The following is a 19622-nucleotide window of genomic DNA, read 5'->3' as shown; positions in this document are numbered from 1 at the left end:
ACTTCTGTTTACAGCGATCGGCTTGTAGCGTGCATTGTTGCAATGTTACTTTTCTTGGTTGTTTATTAAATTACGGATTTTTCAAATGTTCATGTTTTTCCCTGTGCTTAAAACTCATTAAAAACAAGTGTTTACAGAGAGTGGTTTGTAAGGCTATAGCGTGAATTCTTGCAATGTTACTTTTCTCTGTTTAAGGTTTTCTCAGAGTTATTCAATGTTTTTACATTTAGTTTACTATTACACTGTACATTCTATGGTGTAATTAACTATTTTTGTGCTTAAAACTCTTTACAAATATATATTTACATACAGTTCATATGGTCTGGAATGGATTTTTTAAAAGTTTTAAATACTGTCACTATAACCACTGTCTATAAAAGCAAAAAAGTTTATTTCAGCATTTGAAGAAAGGTACAACACAATGATCCAGCTGACATTAGTGGTTGAGTGCTCCATGTTTTGTAACAAGCCTTACTGTTCTATTTAACAATTGTCTGTCTTTTGTGAAAATTAAAAAGAACATAGACCAAAATCATTTTGTCCAGTGTAAATAGCAAAATTGTCTTATGTCTAATATTGCAGAAACAAAGTAAAACTGTAATTTGTCAATGCTGTTAGCAATGTTAGCATTAGCTCCCCCTGTCATCCCCCTGATATATAATATAGTACCTGCCTAATAATGCAAAGAGCAGCGATGGTCTGGGATATGGTTTGCATATTTATAGCTAGAAATCCACAAAGGAAGAATATGAATAAAGTATCTTAAAATAGTCTTTTATTCCTGAGTTTTTGACACCTATCAGGTATCGTCACCGGAGGAAAATGATTAGATATCAAAGGAAATGTGTAACAAATGTTGACGACATTTTATGTTTTAATGATGGAGTTTCCATAGAGATACAATAAATGAAATGTTTATTTTTTATTGTGTCTTCTATTTTTCTATTCATTTTGTAAAGCACTTTGAGCTACATTTTTTGTATGAAAATGTGCTATATAAATAAATGTTGATTGATTATTTGTATTTACATACGATCCTATGAGGGAAATGAGTTCGGATCACGACCAAATCGGGTTACGACCAGAGTTTTGGAACGAATTACGGTCGTGAACCGAGGTTCCACTGTATATACAGTATGTGTATATCTTATATATAAATGTCTACAGGCGGAAGTGTGTGTGTGTCTCTGTCTGGCCGGAAAGTGAGAGGTGGAGTCAGGCTAAGGGCTCCAAGGATACACAAGCGAGGCCAACACGTCGGAAAAATGAAACCTCCAACGAGAGAGTCACTCACTTATCTGCTATTACAGAAGCGTGGTGAACACATCAGCATCCCTTTTACATTTCCTCCTGCCGCTAATACAGAAGTGAGGTGAGCAGGTCAGCAAAACGAAACCTCAGAGGAAAGACAGTCGCTTAGCTGCTAATGCTCAAACGATGCCAGCACGTTGGCAAAATGAATCCTCCTAGGAGAGAGACGCCCAGAGTAATTCCTTTCAATTACCTGACATCTCTACATTTCAATTTGCTTTTTCTCTGACGATTTCAATAGTTTCTAGGACCCCGGGCTTTTTACAGCACGGGCTTACACAGCTAGTTTTTTCTTGAACATTCCAGTTGATTTTGCGACTTCTCTCATCGCACTAATCCAAGACAGAGGCTGCAGGCCGAGGGGCAGGGGAAGCGTGACATCAGGAGTGGGGACCCATCTCACTATCCTGTTTCACTACTATGCGGGTGGAGCCGCCCGGGACTGCTAGGTTTGAATATGTTCGAATTAAACACAGTATCTCTAATGTGCAGTTTTAGGGGTGGCGTGGTGGTGCAGTGGTTAGCACTAGTGTCTCATGGATCAAGTGTCCTATTTTTGAATCCTGTGCTGTGGTCATGGTCTGGGGGGAGTTTGCATGTTCTCCCTGTGTGCTTCTACATTTACTGACACATCCTAAACATGTGCCTGTTGGGGTCTTTATTGTGGGGGTGTGTTGCATCCATGTGGGCCATACAATGAAGTGGTGCTCCATCTGTGAATACACTGTGTGCAAAATTATTAGGCAAGTGATTATTTTGACCATATTATCATTTTTATGCATATATTCCAATATCTCCAAGCTGTATAAACTTGAATGCTTATTGGACTGAAGCACATCAGGTAATGTGTATTTGTGTAGTTAGGGAGGGTGTGGCCTATCAAGGTGTGCACGATTATTAGGCAGCTTGTTTTCCTCAGGCGAAATGGGCCAAAACGAGATTTAACTGACTCTGAAAAGTCAAAAATTGTAAAAAGTCTTTCAGAGGGATGCAGCACTCTTAAGGTATTGTGGCGTGATCGCAGAACCATCAAACGTTTTGTTACAAATAGTCAACAGAGTCACAAGAAACGTGTCGAGAAAAAAAGACGCAAATTAACTGCCACAGATTTAGGAAGAATCAAACGTGAAGCTACCAGGAACCCGTTGTCCTCCAGTGCTGTCATATTCCAGAACTGTAACCTACCTGTAGTGCCCAGAAGTACAAAGGTGTTCAGTGCTCAGAGACATGGCCAAGGTAAGGAGGGCTGAAACCCAACCACCACTGAACAAGACACATAAGTTGAAACGTCAAGACTGGGCCAAGAAATATCCAAAGAGAGATTCTTCAAAGGTTTTATGGACCGATGACATGAGAGGGACTCTTGATGGAGCAGATGGCTGGATCAGTAACGGGCACAGAGCTTCACTTCGACTGAGACGGCAGCAAGGTGGAGGTGAGGTACACTGTAAAAAAAAAAAAATGTCAAAATTACAGTAAAAAACCGGCAGCTGGGGTCGCCAGGATTTTACCGTAAAAAAGAAGGTAACAATATTTTTTAGTCTATAGTACACTTTAAAAAATAATGTTAAATTTACGGTAAAATGGCAGCTGGGTTGCCAAAATTTTGCTGTAATAAATAAGGTGACAATATTTTTAGGTTTACAGTATAATTTTGTAGTAAAAAGCTATTTGGTCTTTGCAACAAACTCGAACACAAGGGAATGTTTAACCATTAGTGATGGGTCGTTCTTGAACGATTCGTTCATTTTGAATGATGCTTTAATGTGACTCGGCAAGAACGAGTCGTCTCGTGGGAGTGATTCGTTCAGTCGCGCATGCGCATTTGCACAACTTCCTATAGTTTCTGTATTGGAATTGATTCACCTGTTTCGAGTCTTCGGGTTCGAGTCGTTCATTCATCACGTGACAGCCCCATAAGCTTAACCAACTCAGTCTGAGCGGAAACAGAATTGATTAGTTCATCTCGAGTCTTCGGGTTCGAGTCGTTCGTTCATCACGTGACAGCCCCATAAGCTTAACCTAGTATGCAGTCTGAGCCGGAAACAGAATTGAACGAAATGACTCAAAAAATGATTCGTTCATTTTGCTGAACGAGACTCAAAGATCCGAGTCAGTAAAATGATCTGAACTTCCCATCACTATTAACCATAACCAAAAATTCATGTTGTGTAAAAAAAATATGACAATCAATAAACAATATGTACTGACAGGGTCAAAACCCAGTACATAGTTTGCATCAGTTAGTTAACAACGACCAATAGCAAGCACATGCCATTTAATTATACACATTGAAAATAATTCAATGTTTAAGAAAGTTACGCCACTTGCCTGGTAGGGAAGTAAAGTTTTCTCTTTTGTGGTGTATGGTGTCCTACTTATCAAATACAACCCACCATAAATCAGCTTCCATAACCTCAAAAAACCTTCAGCACGTGGGGAAAAATAAGTCTGCTAACTTAGGTGAAGTTTTTTTCCCTACTATTCAAAGGGATGCGGTTCACCAGGAACAATATTGTAAAAAGGGGCGTGTCCTTATGCAAATATCGTAGCCGGTTTTACTTTAACAGTGATTTACCGTTTTACATTTTACGGTTGTGTACCTTCGTTATTTAACAGTTTTACACTGTAAAATTAACAGATTTTTTTCAGCATAACTGTAATGCATCAATAAACGGTATTTAGCATATTTTGAAGGTAGAAAAATATTGATTTTACAGAACTTGGCTGTAAAAAATAATGAAATGTATTGTTTAAGATATAAAGGTAATTTTCAGTAGAACATAAGCTAACTTTCCTTTTTCTCAGAAAAGGTCTTTTACCTTCACCATTTACAGCATTTGTACCGTTAGATTTACTGACATTTTTTACAGTGTACTGGTATGGGCTGGTATTTATAAAAGATGAGCTAGTTGGTCCTTTTTGGGTTGAAGATGGACTCAAAATCAACTCCCAAACCTACTACCATTTTTTAGAAGACACTTTCTTTAAGCAGTGGTACAGAAAAAAGTTTGCATCTTTCAAGAAGACCCTGATTTTTATGCAGGACAATCGCATCACATGCATCGAAGTACTCCACTGCGTGGCTAGCCAGTAAAGGACTTAAAGTTCAAAGAACAATGACATGGCCCCCATCCTCACCTGACCTAAACCTTATTGAGAACTTGTGGGCCCTTCTTCACTCTTTGAGGGCTGAATATTTTTTTTAAGAAAAACTCTGTTTTCTGAAAAGCACACAATGCACTGGTTTCACACATAAATCAACATGAAACGTCTGTCGCTACGTGCTGTGGTTGCTGTTGACGCCTGTTTGGCATCTGTGGCACCAGTGGCTGCGCAGGGGCGGCTCGATGGCCAGCAGGAATGCATGGTGGGCCGGCTTCCTCTCTGCCTTTGCACAGCAGGTGGGCGACGGTGGCAGTCGCTGTGTGACGCAGTATGGTTTGTACCTCTTGTCATCATAAATGGTGGTCCTCCTAGGCCAGTGGTGGCGAACCTATGGCACGCGTGCCAAAGGGGGCACTCAGAGCCCTCTCAGGGGGCACGCGCGCCGTCGCCCGAGCACAGAGTTTGTTACTATAAAGCCAGAGGAATGCGGGGCCGGGCTGCTCCCCTCATCGCTCCCCCTTTTCACGCGTGCCGGAGGACTTTTCTCACATCACCCGCCCCTCTGCCCAGCAGCCCAATGGGAGCACGTTCTTCCTCTCCTGTCTGGGGTAACGGCGGGCGGCACACATGCTGCTTGAGGGTGCGGCACGGACTGCAGCCTTTTGAGTCTGTGATTCCCGTGGTGGGGTTGGAGGGGATGTGGTATAGCGGGTCCACAGCTCAAAATTGAAAAGGCCAGTTTTAACAGATAATTGCCGCACTCGCGGCTTAAAGAGGGGTTAAGGTAGAGTGGCCGGAGCGGGTTTTCCGGGAGCTTTGTGATGCGTGCAGTCCTCGCTTAAGCGCACAGGTCAGGAGTCGTCCGCATCTGTAATTATTGCCGGGAGTTGCTAATCGGCACACCTGATCCACGACCCCGTAATATATAATGGAAGCTTTGGGGCGGAGCTTAATAGGGAAGACCTGCGTGAAACACTTGAGAGGATCGAAGGGATGACAAAGGACAGCACAGTTAGTTATGAAAATGAAATCCTTAAAGTGTGGAATTCTCCTGCCAAATAATCTTAAGTCAATGAAGGCACTTGAGATTGCTTTCCTTACTTTGTTTGGAACATCTTATGCTTGTGCGCAGCTGTTTTCAGCTTTGAATTAAATCAAATCTGACACCAGAAACAGACTAACAGATGACCTGAGTGCTGCATGTGTTGCTCTCAGGCTTACAAAGTATGAGCCAAGGTTAGACAAATTATCAGCATGCATACAACAGCAAAAAGCACATTAATTGTTCAAAAGCATACCGAATGCAAACTTTTACCTTTCAACAAAAAGTTGTTTGTATCATTGAAAGCTCCGTTATTATGTTTTTCTTTTAAGACAAAAGATGTTAATGTATGAGTAGCTTTTCTAAACTAAAAGCTCAGTAGATAGACAGACAGACAGAGCATCAGTGTTGGCAGTTCAGTCCAATTTGTCATCCAGCTGCTCTCCCAGGTATTTATAGGTCTGCACCCTCTGCACAGTCACCTCTGATGATCACGGGGTCCATGAGGGGCCTGGGCCTCCTAAAATCCACCACCAGCTCCTTGGTTATGCTGGTGTTCAGTTTTAGGTGGTATTCAGGTTAAATTGCCATGTTGGCACTTTGCGATAAATAAGTGGGTTTTGGATTGCAGTTTGGGCACTTGGTTTCTAAATGGTTCGCCATCACTGTCCTAGGCGAACGCTGCTGTAAGCGTATCAGCTACACGAACGCGTTTAGCACCACGATCAACTTGGGGACCAATAGGCTGATGCTGGTACCGCAATTTTGTTTTTGATCTCCATCTCCAGATCACTTGCATCAAACTCAGAGTGCGAAAAGTCAGAGTCTGATTCAGCGAGAATACGGAAAATGTCCATGGAGTATTTTGCTTTGCACATTTGCTTTAGTCTCACCAGATGCTGATGCCATTTTTGCTCTTCACTACTCCTGCATGCGCAAGGAATCGAGGTCAAATCAACAAAGCTACGTAACTTTCCTTCAAGCAAAGAGAGTCCATCCATCCATCCATTTTCTAACCCGCTGAATCCGAATACAGGGTCACGGGGGTCTGCTGGAGCCAATCCCAGCCAACACAGGGCACAAGGCAGGAACCAATCCTGGGCAGGGTGCCAACCCACCGCAGGCAAAGAGAGTCGAACTAAAAAATAAGAGAGAGTTTTGTCTCCGTTTACAGCTGATTACACCGTCCTCTAAAAGTCAACATCAGCCCTGAAAGAGTTAAATGGGAGATTTAAGGTGAAAGGAAAATAATTCACTTTTCTGAACAGAGTCTGCTGCACAAAACGTTGATCCTTCTATGAATGGAAGGCTTCTTATTGTTAATCAAAAGAAAGGTCACGGTTTTTTTTTTTGGAAATGTCAGAAATGTTTCTTTGTATATTTTGAGTTGCTTGTTATTCTCACTTTACCAGATGAAAATAAACAAGTGAGATGGGAAAATGTTTGTTTTTCCTTTAGTTGCGTAATAATTCTGCACACTAATGCTTGCCTAATAATTACGCACATACACGTATTCCCTTGAGAATGTTCACACTCACATTTCCTTTGTAAAACATTCAAGTTTCAGGTTTATTAACATTCTGCATTTGTTCCATATTAAAATGAATCCTCAGAAATACAACTTGGCTAATAATTGTGCACACGGTGTAGATCAGTGAAAGGCAACCATTTTCGAGTTGCGGCGCACTAAGTCCAAAGATTTTCTTGAGGGGCTGCCCATAAATAAAGTCGTGACGACACAATCTATGGACAATCGCCAATAAAAACAGTTCATTTTACAAGTTTGAAAGACATTTTTATTACTAAAGGAATCAAAGGATAGATCTTAAATATAATTAATGTGAACGCTGAGATTGTTTTTCAGCACATATGAGATGGATGCGAGGATCAATTTTCGATAGACCGACGCGCACTTCCTTGTCGATCATTTGAAGTCTCTCGCGTTTCTTAGACTTCATTTCCGTAAGTGTTCCGTTATCTGTTTTTCCAACATAAAATATATATTTTTTAAACATTATCTTTTTAATCAACCAAAAGTTCAAAAACACTAGCAATTTTAAATATTTTACAAAGTTTTCGCTAGTTTCACCTAGAAAATTCCACGGCGCGCACCGGTTGCCCGACAATGGTGTAGATTCTGCGTTAGGTGGATATGAGAATGTTTTGTGCTGTTTAGTTAAATTAAAAGACACTACTTTTTAGAGAAGTCTTTACTCGACTATAGTTCTCATTTGTAAGATTTATAGGTTTATAGGGTCATTACATTTAGAATATGGATTTGCTAACATTGTCCCACATGCGCAGGAAAACTTGACGGTTTTTGTGTTTTTAAAGGTTCTTAATAATGTTTAAAATGATCCAATAAAAGGTATGACTAAGATAACAGGAAACGCAATTGAAACCCAAGATTTAAAAGCAGAAGTAAAAACAAAAGTTTCTGTTTACTGTCTACAGGAGGTCGATGCTACAATGACTGGAGGGGCTGTATGTCCCCAACACCTGTGAAACTGTGGTCTGCGCAGAAAAGAGCTGTCACAGCATGGCCTCTGAAGACGACGGAAGAAAGGCCGAGTCGTCGGGTCAACACCGCACAGGATGTAAAAGTTTCCTCTTTTCCAGTGCTGTTGGAGGAAACTTCAAAGCAGGTTGGAACATACTGAAGCTGTTTTTGTTTTACTCATATTACGTTGAAAGTACAATATTTATATACATAAGCAGAAACAGACTAAACTATGTTTTATAGTAATTGTTTCTGAGCCAAGACCCAGATTAGAACTGACAAACTTAAGGGAATGAAGGATCAGGTTTAATTTTGTGTTGTACATGGGATACAGAGTCAAGCACCAACGTCTTCATTCTATGTTAGGCAGGTGCCAATAAAAAGTGTTCACTCCCAGTCAGTCAGTCAGTCATTCTCCAACTCGCTAACACAGGGCTATTAGGGTCTTCTGGAGCCAATCCCAGCCAACACAGGGCGCAAGGCAGGAACAAACCCCGGGCAGGGCACACACACACACACACACACACACACACACACACACACACACCAAGCACACACATGGGACAATAGGATCGCCAATGCACCTAACCTGCATGTCTTTGGACTGTGGGAGGAAACCCACGCAGACACGGGGGGAGAACATGCACACTCTACGCAGAGAGGACCCGGAAGGTGAACCCAAGTCTCCTAACGGTGAGGCCACTGCGCCCACCATGCTGCCCTTATTATTTTTTTAAACTTGAATCATTCATCGCTCCATATAAATATTCTGTTCATCTCTGACCATTCTTGAGTTTTATGTTTTGTAAAGACTGGCAGCGTTCTCAATGCGAGGTATCAGGGCTTCTAGTTGGCCATGTGCCCCAACAGAGATGAGCTTCCCAGCTGTGTTCCGGTGGCCCCCATGCAGACCAGGGCGGCTGCCCTCTCGTGGCCCAGGGAAGGTATTGTCCGTCTTGTGGACCTTCCAGGCGTCTGCCATAATATATGTATATATATTTTGTCACATAAGCGAGTTTTGGGGCAGCCACCCATATATTGATGTCCTGGCTGCAAAGTTGATTGAATAGCGAGAGATGTTCATAGAACAGAGTCCAAAACAGAACTAACTGGCATTAAGACAAAATGGCGTTTTAACAATAGAGAAAGGGAAACAACATTATTGATGCCGCAACTGGAAGTGGCATCTTCGCGACTGGAAATGACATCATCATTGCTGCTGGGACCGTATCTATCTATCTATCTATCTATCTATCTATCTATCTATCTATCTATCTATCTATCTATCTATCTATCTATCATATAGTGCCTTTCACTCTATCTATCTATCTATCTATCTATCTATCTATCTATCTATCTATCTATCTATCATATAGTGCCTTTCACTCTATCTATCTATCTATCTATCTATCTATCTATCTATCTATCTATCTATCTATCTATTATATAGTGCCTTTCACTCTATCTATCTATCTATCTATCTATCTATCTATCTATCTATCTATCTATTATATAGTGCCTTTCGTATCTATCTATCTATCTATCTATCTATCTATCTATCTATCTATCTATCTATTATATAGTGCCTTTCGTATCTATCTATCTATCTATCTATCTATCTATCTATCTATCTATTATATAGTGCCTTTCGTATCTATCTATCTATCTATCTATCTTCCACGTGACCAGAAAGTGACGTCATCAGGGCCGTGCAAAGTGAAGTGATGTCATCAGTGGCACTGGAACAAAGCACGATTTCCAAGAGACTGAGAGAGACAGTTAGCACACTCTGCTGCCCCCTGGTCTGGCGTAGAATTACTACACATGACCCTGTGTTCGGATAATTGATGGATGGATGGCAGCTTACACATGCTTCCCACCCAGTCTCTCAGAGCTTGAGAGGATTTATTTTATTTATGTATTTATTTATAAAGCACTTTAAAAACAACATCAAGGCTGACCAAAGTGCTGTACAATAAAAACTCAACATATAAGACACACAATAACCAAAAGGTAAAGAAAAGAGCTTAAGAAATCTCAAATAAAAGAGTAGACAGATAGTCAACATCTCACACTGGGTCAAAGGCCAGGGAGTAAAAGTGTGTTTTTAAATAAGATTTAATGACAGCAAGAGAAGGAGCCGGCCTAACGTGCAATGGCAAATCGTTGCAGAGTTTTGGGGCTGCAATTGAAAAAGCCCGATCACCTTGGAGTCTTACGGACAAGTAAAAGCATCCGGTCTGCTGACCTGAGAGAGCGAGACGGGACATATGGGGGCAGCAGGTCTGACAAATAAAATGGGGCACAACCATTAAAGGATTTAAAAACACACCTGCTAGGAAGAATGGGACCACCTGTACAAATCCAGGTGTGCAAAGTTCATAGAGACCTAGCCATGAAGACTCTAAGCTGGAATTGCTGCTAAATGGGCTTCTGCAAAGTACTGAATTAAGAGGCTGAACACTTCTATGAATGAGAGATTTCAGTGTTTGAATATAAAAAAAATTGCAACCATGTCTGAAAACATATTTTTACTTATTATGGGTTATGGAGCTTATATTGACAAAGACGGCAAATGTATCTATTTAAAATTAAATCTGTAACTAATAAAGTTTGCAGGAAGTGCAGCAATCTAAATACTTTCTGAATCCACTTAATGTATAGATATACTGAGGTGTGGCAGAAAAGTAATGAGACTGGCAACACTGCAAGCGATCTGGCACCGCTGCGCTGTTGTCCTTGATAGAGCCCGTGTATTTGTACCCTCCCATAGCTCAGTGCGAGTTTCAACTCCTTCCGTTAACTACGTGATTTTTCTGACTGCTATTAGCCAAGTTGTGTTTTTTGGTTGTGCTTCACGCAAAATGGAACAGCGGAATTTGGAGCAACGTTGTGCCATTAACCGGCAAGTGTGACGTTTGAAAAGTTAAAACAGGCCTATGGGGAACATTCTTTATCCCGAGCTCAGGTTTTTCAGGGAGGACTCCAACTTCGAAAACCAATGAAAACATCGAACGTGTGAACACTCTTGTGAGATCAGACCATCGTTTAACAATAAGAATGTTGAGTGAACAATTAAATTTGAACAGATTTACCGTTCATCAAATTTTGACTGAACATTTGCACATGCGAAAGGTCTGTGCCAAAATGGTGCCGAAAAACTGCCCTCTCCATAACAGAATTTTTGACCTCAAAAGGCATTCCTGTGGTTCCCCAGCCCCCTTACTCACCTGACCTCAGTCCGTGTGACTTTTCCTTTTTCCTAAACTGAAAAATGTCCTCAAAGGACGTCATTTCGGGACTTTAGAAAACATCCAAAAGAGTGTAACGGACATGCTGAAGACCATACCGGTTGAAGACTTCCAGCGCTGCTACCAACAGTGGGAACAACGTCTCCATCGGTGTGTAGCTGCCCAAGGGAACTACTTTGAAGGGGATAACATTGATGTTTGAAAAAAATAAAAACTTTGGTAAATAAAAAATCAGTCTCATTACTTTTCTGCCACACCTCGTATAGCACTGAAAAAATTAATATTGTGTGACAGATTTAGGGTTTTCTCGCACCCGTGTACCCTCAGACCCCACGTCAGACACCAGGTAAAAGTCCAAAAGATGAATATTTATTACAATAATCAAGTGCACAAAGCACCCTTCACTCCCAGATACTCCAATAAACAATCACAATAATCAAATCCTCCAATCTCCCAGACGCTTAGCCACCCTGCCTCCCAACTCAGCTCGCCCGTCTGGGATTTCCCATAGTCCTTTATACTCCTTGACCCGGAAGTGTTTGAGCCCTCAGTCCATGTGAGTATCCAACACTTCCGGGTCGGGTAATTCTCTTTTTCTTCAGCCCGGAAGTATATCACTCCTTCTATTTCCGCAATCGTGAATTACTTCCAGGCTATAAGGAAAATATAAGTCCCTGGGCCTCCCTGCAGCATCCTCCGGTGGCCCCCATGGTATCCAGCAAGGCTGTGGTGAAAGACTTCGAGTTCCAGGATGCCCTGCTGGAATTCGGGGCCCTTTCATGTTGCAGGGATGGCTCCATCTGGCGGTTTGGGGGTGTTGGCTGGGATACACGGCCGGCAATCCCTCACAATTGTTAAGTTACAACCACTGCGGTGGGCTGGCGCCCTGTCCGGGGTTTGTTCCCTGCCTTGCACCCTGCGTTGGCTGGGATTGGCTCCAGCAGACCCCTGTGACCCTGTAGTTGGGGTATAGCAGGTTGGATATTGATGGATGGATGGATGGAAATTACAACTAACAAACATAAGAATTTCTCTTACCTTATGTCCTCAACCTCAACAATTAAAATAAGCATTAAGAAATCCTCCATTATAAAGGCAGATCGTAGTAAATGCTAATAAGGAAATAATGGAAAGAATTCAAGTATTAACTGACTGGCACCCTGCCTGGGATTTGTTCTTGCCTTGCGCAAAGTCTCTTTAAATTTTATAATCGGTAAAACTAACCCGGGGGTGGGCGAGCGAAGCCCCCTAGTTTTTTTTTATAATAGAGAGATTTTTTATTTTTTTTTTTGGTAGGAGTTGATCATAGATGGGGCGGCACGGTGGCGCAGTGGGTAGCACTGCTGCCTCGCAGTTAGGAGACCCAGGTTTGCTTCCCGGGTCTTCGCTGTGTGTGCCTCTCCCCGTGTCTGCGTGGGTTTCCTCCCACAGTCCAAAGACATGCAGGTTAGGTGCATTGGCGATTCTCCATTGCCCCTGATGTGTGCTTAGTGTGTTGGTGGGGTGGCGCCCTGCCCAGGGTTTGTTTCCTGCCTTGTGCCCTATGTTGGCTGGGATTGGCTCCAGCAGACCCCCGTGACCCTGTGGTTAGGATATAGCGGGTTGGATAATGGATGGATGGATGGATTCAAGTATTAAAGTTGAAAATATAGATTTTTGTCTTATTGGATAAACCAGATAATTGTATAAAGTAAAACATTTGTCTGTAAAGTGTTGAACTGAAATTCCTTTTCCCATTTTCCTCATTGCTGCCTTTTTTTTTATTTCAGGAAATATCTCCTGTAAGGATTCCTAGCAGTGAAGTGATGACTGTTCCTGGGAAAGATTCATTATCAAGGTGTTTATAATAATAATAATAATCCTTTACATTTATATAGTGCTTTTAACAAGAGTAAAATGTTTGAATTCTCGATATTAATGTTAGCTGAGTCAAACGTGTTCTCTCTGAGATGAGTAGCTAATTAGTACTCCAGATTACTTATATGATGAAGATGACTATGGAAAGACTACTTTAAATATTTTGCATCCTTGCAGGTATTTTTATCCATTTTATGGAAAGGTGTAGCACAAAGAGGTGTCACAGGGAGAATGTTGGTGCCACACAGCACCAGAGACACACGCTAAAGATGCTGTTTTTTAGGGTACTCTGGTTTCTACCCATATACAAAAAATATCAATTTTATTTAATTTGGACAGTTGGGAGACAAAGTCGGAGAGGCGAGATTGCGTTGGTTTGGACGTGTGCAGAGGAGAGATGCTGGGGATATTGGGAGAAGGATGCTAAGGATAGAGCTGACAGGGAAGAGGAAAAGAGGAAGGCCTAAGAGAAGGTTTATGGATGTGGTGAGAGAGAACATGCAGGTGATGGGTGTGACAGAACAAGATGACGAGGACAGGAAGAGATGGAAGAAGATGATCCGCTGTGGCAACCCCTAACGGGAGCAGCTGAAAGGAGAAGCAAGTGACTGAAAAAAACATAATCATTTATATGAGTGTTCTCAGGGTTGGGCCGTCGTATGATCCCAGGCTAATTCCTTACCCTAATTTGCTGCTAATATGCTTTGGTTGTCCCCAAACTGAACTGGGAGGACACCAATTTCTATAAATGAATGGACAGCTTATAACCCATCCTCTTCTGTTTATCTCAAAGAAAGCAAAATCTTTCTATTCATTCCTCAACTTTCATACTCATACTCACTAATTATATCTCACTAGCTGTGTAAGCCCATTATATAAAAAGCCTGGGGTCCTAAAAATTAATGAAATCATCAGAAAAAAATTTGAAATGTCAAGATGTCGGGTAATTGAAAGGAACTACTCTGGGCGTCTCTCTCCTAGGAGGATTTGATTTGCCAATGTGCTCACCTCACTTGTGTATTAGCGGCTAAGCGAGTGTCTCATTCTTTGGAGATTTCGTTTTGCCGATGTGCTCACCTCACTTTTCTATTAGCGGCTAAGCGACTTTGTCTTTGTTCGGAGGTTTCGTTTTGCTGACGTGCTTGCCTCACTTTTCTATTACTGGCTAAGTGACTTTGTCTTTCTTTGGAGGTTTCGTTTTGCTGATGTGCTCACCTCGCATGTGTATTAGCGGCTAAGTGACTTTGTCTTTCTTTGGAGGTTTCGTTTTGTCGATCTGTTCGCCTCACTTTTCTATTACCGGCTAAGTGACTTTGTCTTTTTTTGGAGGTTTCGTTTTGCTGATGTGCTCACCTCGCATGTGTATTAGCGGCTAAGCAAGTTTCTGTTTCCTTGGAGGTGAAGCCCTTACCCCGACTCCACCTCCCATTTCTGGGCTGGACAGACAGACAGACAGACAGACACACAGACAGACACACTCCCACGCATAGACATTCATATATAAGATGGTTGTGGTGCTGAATCAGACATGAGGCAGAAACTTATCAACTATCATGTGGACACCCAGATGTATGTGCGTCAGTTACCTTAGAAAGAGATGGAGGCCGTGTGATAGTCTGGGCAGTGGTTTGCTTGGAAACCCTGAGTCTGGGCATTCATGTGGACGCTAATTTGAAGCACACCACCCACCAGACCTTGTTGCAGACCAGGGACACCCCTTCATGGCACAGGTGTTGCATTTATTCAGCAGGATAACACACCCTGCTGTGCAAATTACATTGAATGGTTTGAGGAATATGATGAGGAATTCAAGTTGTTGCCCAGGTGTCCACATTCCATAAGTCCTGTGGATCATCTGTGGGATGTTGTGGAACAACAACAACAACAACTCACAACTTACTGGAGTTGGAGAAACTGCTGCTAACGTCCCGGTTCTAGATAACTTTTGGAGGTCTTGCACAGTCCATGTCTTGGCAGGTTGGAGCTGTTCTGGTAGCACATGAAGGAGCAGAAGCCTGTTAGGCAGGTGGTCATAATGCTTTGGCTCATTAGAGTACCGTATTTTGCGCACCATAAGGCGCACTCTCAATTGCGGGACTTATTTCTGTACTTAAGCCATACATAAGGCGCTCCGTATTATTCGGCGCATGCAAAAACAAGGTAACAGAAGCAAAACAATGAGTTTAGTTAAACCTTATTCTACTACGTATTTAAAAATACACTCACATTGTTTTTTGATCAGTCTGTTGTCACAAATCCATCAAAGTCCTCACCTTCTGTATCTGAATTGAACAGATGGGCAAGTTGGCCATCAAACATGCCGGGTTCCCTCTCGTCATTGTCGGAGTCATTCTCGCTGCCGGGTGGTTGTTCAGCAATGATTCCAGCTTTCGCGTAAGCTCGGACAACAGTCGAAGCAGACACCTTAGCCCAGGCATCCACAATCCATTCACATATGGTGGCGTAACTCACCCGGCGCTGCCTCCCAGTCTTAGTAAAGGTGTGTTCGCCGTCTCTCATCCATCGCTCCCATGACGCTCGCAACTTCACTTTGAACGCCCTGTTTACACCGATGTCCAGCGGTTGGAGTTCTTTTGTTAATCCTCCCGGAATGATGGCAAGCTCCGTATTCATTTGCTTCACTTGTTTTTTCACAGTAGCGCTGATATGGGCACGCATGGAGTCGCAGATCAACAAAGACGGTGATGCATGGAAAAACCCGCCCGGTCTCTTCACATACACCTCTCTCAGCCACTCTCTCATTTTCTCCTCGTCCATCCAGCCCTTTGGATTGGCCTTAACGATGACTCCGGCTGGAAACTTTTTTCTTTTGACAGCGTCTGACCATAGGTGGTAGTTTCTGTCCATTACCGTGGCAACCAAGAACAACAGTGAAAGCCGACTTCTCATGCCCCGTGGTGCGTATGGATACCGTGCTGGTCCTCTTTTTCTCCACAGGGATGTCAAAAGTGAGAGGGACCTCATCCATGTTGGTGATGTGGTTGGGTTGGATTTTTATGTCGGTAATCATGTTGCTGCAGTAGGTGCGGAAGATGGTCAGCTTTTCTTTGTAATCCGCTGGCAGTTGCTGCGCCACGGTAGTTCGTGCGCGGATGGCGAGATGGTGCCTTTTCATAAAACGAAAGCACCAAGATGGACCTCCTTGAAAGTGTTCGAGCTTCATGTCTTGTGCTATCGTTATTGCCTTCAGTCGAATGGTGACTGTAGAGACGCTTCTCCCGGCTGCTCTTTGTTCAAGAATCCATTGTTCAAGTTGGTCTTCCAACTCTGGCCAACTCGCCTTGTTCCCGCGGAAACTCTGTTTTGTCTTTTTAACTTGGCGCAATTCATTCTCCTGCTTCCTCCACTTCCGAACAATAGATTCATGGATTTCGAATTCTCTCGCTGCTGCTCTATTCCCATTTACAACCGCGTAACTGATAGCCTGTAGTTTGAATTGTGCATCGTAAGCATGTCTCTTCTCTGATGCCATTTTCTTCAGGGTCCTTAGCCAAACGAATGTTGTTTCGCAACGCACCAGTAGTACAATATACCTACCTGCCGTAGGCGTGGCGGAGGTAAGCGTACGTCTGTACGTGGCTTTACATAATGTTCTGCAATTGGTTTATCGCTGCCAGCGTACGTAGTGTACGTATTACTACGTCCCTATGTCGGCAGGAAATGGTCCGACAGTCAATCAAGCGGAGCGCTAACTAAAATGCACAACAACATTTTTACAGATTTTGGAACTCAGTGCACACATAAGGCGCACCGTGGATTTTTGAGAAAATTAAAGGCTTTTAAGTGCGCCTTATAGTGCGCAAAATACGGTATATCGTTTTATCTTTTATCCCCATTTTTAATCTTTTTTCCTGTTTTATTCATATTTAACTTTTACATTAAATATGAATAAAAGCAATAGTGTAATAACTAGTTCTGTTTCCTTACAGCCCCAGAGTCCGTGATTCAGACTCTAGCCTGGTCACTGTGTTTATGCCAGTTGGCATGTAGGCCACATGTCTGTTCCTGCCTCTCTCTCTAGTTTTCCATCCACATCCCAAAGAAAGAAAAAAAGTAACCTAAATTAGATAGATAGATAGATATGAAAGGCACTATATAATAGATAAATAGATAGATAGATACGAAAGGCACTATATAATAGATAGATAGATAGATACGAAAGGCACTATATAATAGATACGAAAGGCACTATATAATAGATAGATAGATAGACAGTGTGAAAGGCACTATATAATAGATAGATAGATAAATAAATAGATAGATAGATATGAAAGGCACTATATAATAGATAGATAGATAGATAGATACGAAAGGCACTATATAATAGATAGATAGATAGATAGATAGTGTGAAAGGCACTATATAATAGATAGATAGATAGATACTTTATTAATCCCAAGGGGAAATTCACATAATCCAGCAGCAGTATACTGATACAAAGAAACAATATTAAATTAAATAGTAATAAAATGAAAAGAATTAAAATAAAATTAATGTTAGCATTTACTCCCCCGGGTGGAATTGAAGAGTCGCATAGTGTGGGGTCTCCTCAGTCTGTCAGTGGAGCAGGACGGTGACAAAAGTCTGTCACTGAAGCTACTCCTCTGTCTGGAGATGACACTGTTAAGTGGATGCAGTGGATTCTTCATGATTGACAGGAGTTTGCTTAGTGCCCGTCGCTCTGCCACAGATGTTAAACTGTCCAGCTTCATTCCTACAATAGAGCCTGCCTTCTTAACAAGTTTGTCCAGGCGTGAGGCGTCTTTCATCTTTATGCTGCCACCCCAGCACACCACCGCGTAGAAGAGGGCACTCACCACAACCGTCTGGTAGAACATCTGCAGCATCTTACTGCAGATGTTGAAGGATGCCAACCTTCTCAGAAAGTATAGTCGACTCTGACCTTTCTTACATAGAGCATCAGTATTGGCAGTCCAGTCCAATTTGTCATCCTGCTGCACTCCCAGATATTTAAAGGTCTGCACTCTCTGTACAGTCACCTCCGATGATCACAGGGTCCACGAGGGGCCTGGGCCTCCTAAAATCCACCACCAGCTCCTTGGTCTTGCTGGTGTTAAGGTGTAAGTGGTTTGAGTTGCACCATTTAACAAAGTCTTTGATTAACTTTCTGTACTCCTCCTCCTGCCCACTCCTGATGCAGCCCACAATAGCATTGTGTGGCTGTGTGCAAATGTGCATTGTGGTGGACTGGCACCCTGGTTGGTTTTTTGTTGTTCATCCAAAGTAGATTCTGGCCTCCACGACTCTGAATTGGACAAGATGGTGTGAAAGATGCCCGGACACAGACAGACACAGAGAGCGCCAAATCCAAAACACACGCTATTCATTTCCTTTTATACAACATCCAGTGCACAAACCACCACAATGACTCGGCTCACAGTCCTTCTCTTTCTTTTTCCTTTTCCTTTTCTTTCCTTCTGCCGCCTCCGCTCCTCCAGTTGCAAGTCTTCCGTTCTGTGCCTCCCGACTCTGGACCCCCGAGTGGAGTGAGGTGGCCTCCTTTATACTGCACCCGGAAGTGCTCCAGTGGCAGACGTGCTGCAGGCGAAGGCAACGGACGCCCACAGGGTTGAGCTTCCCAGCTCCGTATGCGTGGCCCTGATGCAATCCAGGGGTGCTGCCCTGTTGGGCCCCAGAGAAGATATTGCCCCTCTCCCGGTCCTCCCCTTCTCTAGGCGTCCCGGTGGGGTAAGGCCCCTGGTCGTCTGCCACAATGAGTACAGCGAATGGACGGACAGTTTTAAAAGGTCATTTGTCACGGATTACTTCATGCTACACTGCAAAAAATGAAATCTAAGCAAGTGAAAAGTACTTATATCATGACGTTAAATCTTTTTTTTTTCCTATTGTAAGAATTATTGACTTGTCAAAAAACTTGTATTAATTATTTAGCATGTTTTGAGAAATCTTGTCAAGTAAATTCTGCTTGCCCCATTGGCAGATTTTTTTGCCAAATAAAAGCAAAACAACTCTCATTTAAAGTTTTTTTTAACACCCAGCAATATGCTGCCCAGAATTGCCCTTTGAAACCTTTTTCAAATGAATGAGCTGCTGCTTGTGATTTCATGTCTGGTTTCATGATTTGGTTAGCATAAACAGTACCACCTAAACTTTACATGATTAGAAAACACTTTTGTGGAGCAAACTGCACCTGCTCAGTGGAGGCATCATAACAGAAATCACAACTGATAAGAGGGTGGCACGGTGGCGCAGTGGGTAGCGCAATAAGGAGACCTGGGGTTCACTTCCCCGGGTCCTCCCTGCGTGGAGTTGGCATGTTCTCCCCGTGTCTGCGTGGGTTTCCTCCCACAGTCCAAAGACATGAAGGTTAGGTGCATTGGCGACCCTAAATTGTCCCTAGTGTGTGCTTGGTGTGTGTGTGTGTGCCCTGCCATAGGCTGGCGCTCTGCCTGGGGATTTGTCCTGCCTTGTGCCCTGTGCTGGCTGGGATGCTAAAAGGGCTTTAAGAGGCTGAATACTACTATGAATGAGAGATTTCAGTGTTTGAATA

General features: G+C 42.6%; 1 protein-coding gene across 1 annotated transcript in view; it reads left to right on the top strand.

Annotated features, from left to right (window-relative positions):
* Window positions 1-19622, top strand: part of LOC120527133 — a 307413-nt gene that overhangs the window by 130675 nt on the left and 157116 nt on the right. The window contains exons 8-9 of the mRNA XM_039750231.1: window positions 7916-8106; window positions 12982-13049. Coding sequence (XP_039606165.1) covers window positions 7916-8106; window positions 12982-13049 — 259 coding nt within the window. The remainder of the gene's footprint in view (window positions 1-7915; window positions 8107-12981; window positions 13050-19622) is intronic.

Source organism: Polypterus senegalus, chromosome 4 (genome assembly GCF_016835505.1).
Source record: "Polypterus senegalus isolate Bchr_013 chromosome 4, ASM1683550v1, whole genome shotgun sequence".
Lineage (NCBI taxonomy): Eukaryota > Metazoa > Chordata > Cladistia > Polypteriformes > Polypteridae > Polypterus > Polypterus senegalus.
This window is presented reverse-complemented; position numbering and strand designations above follow the sequence as displayed.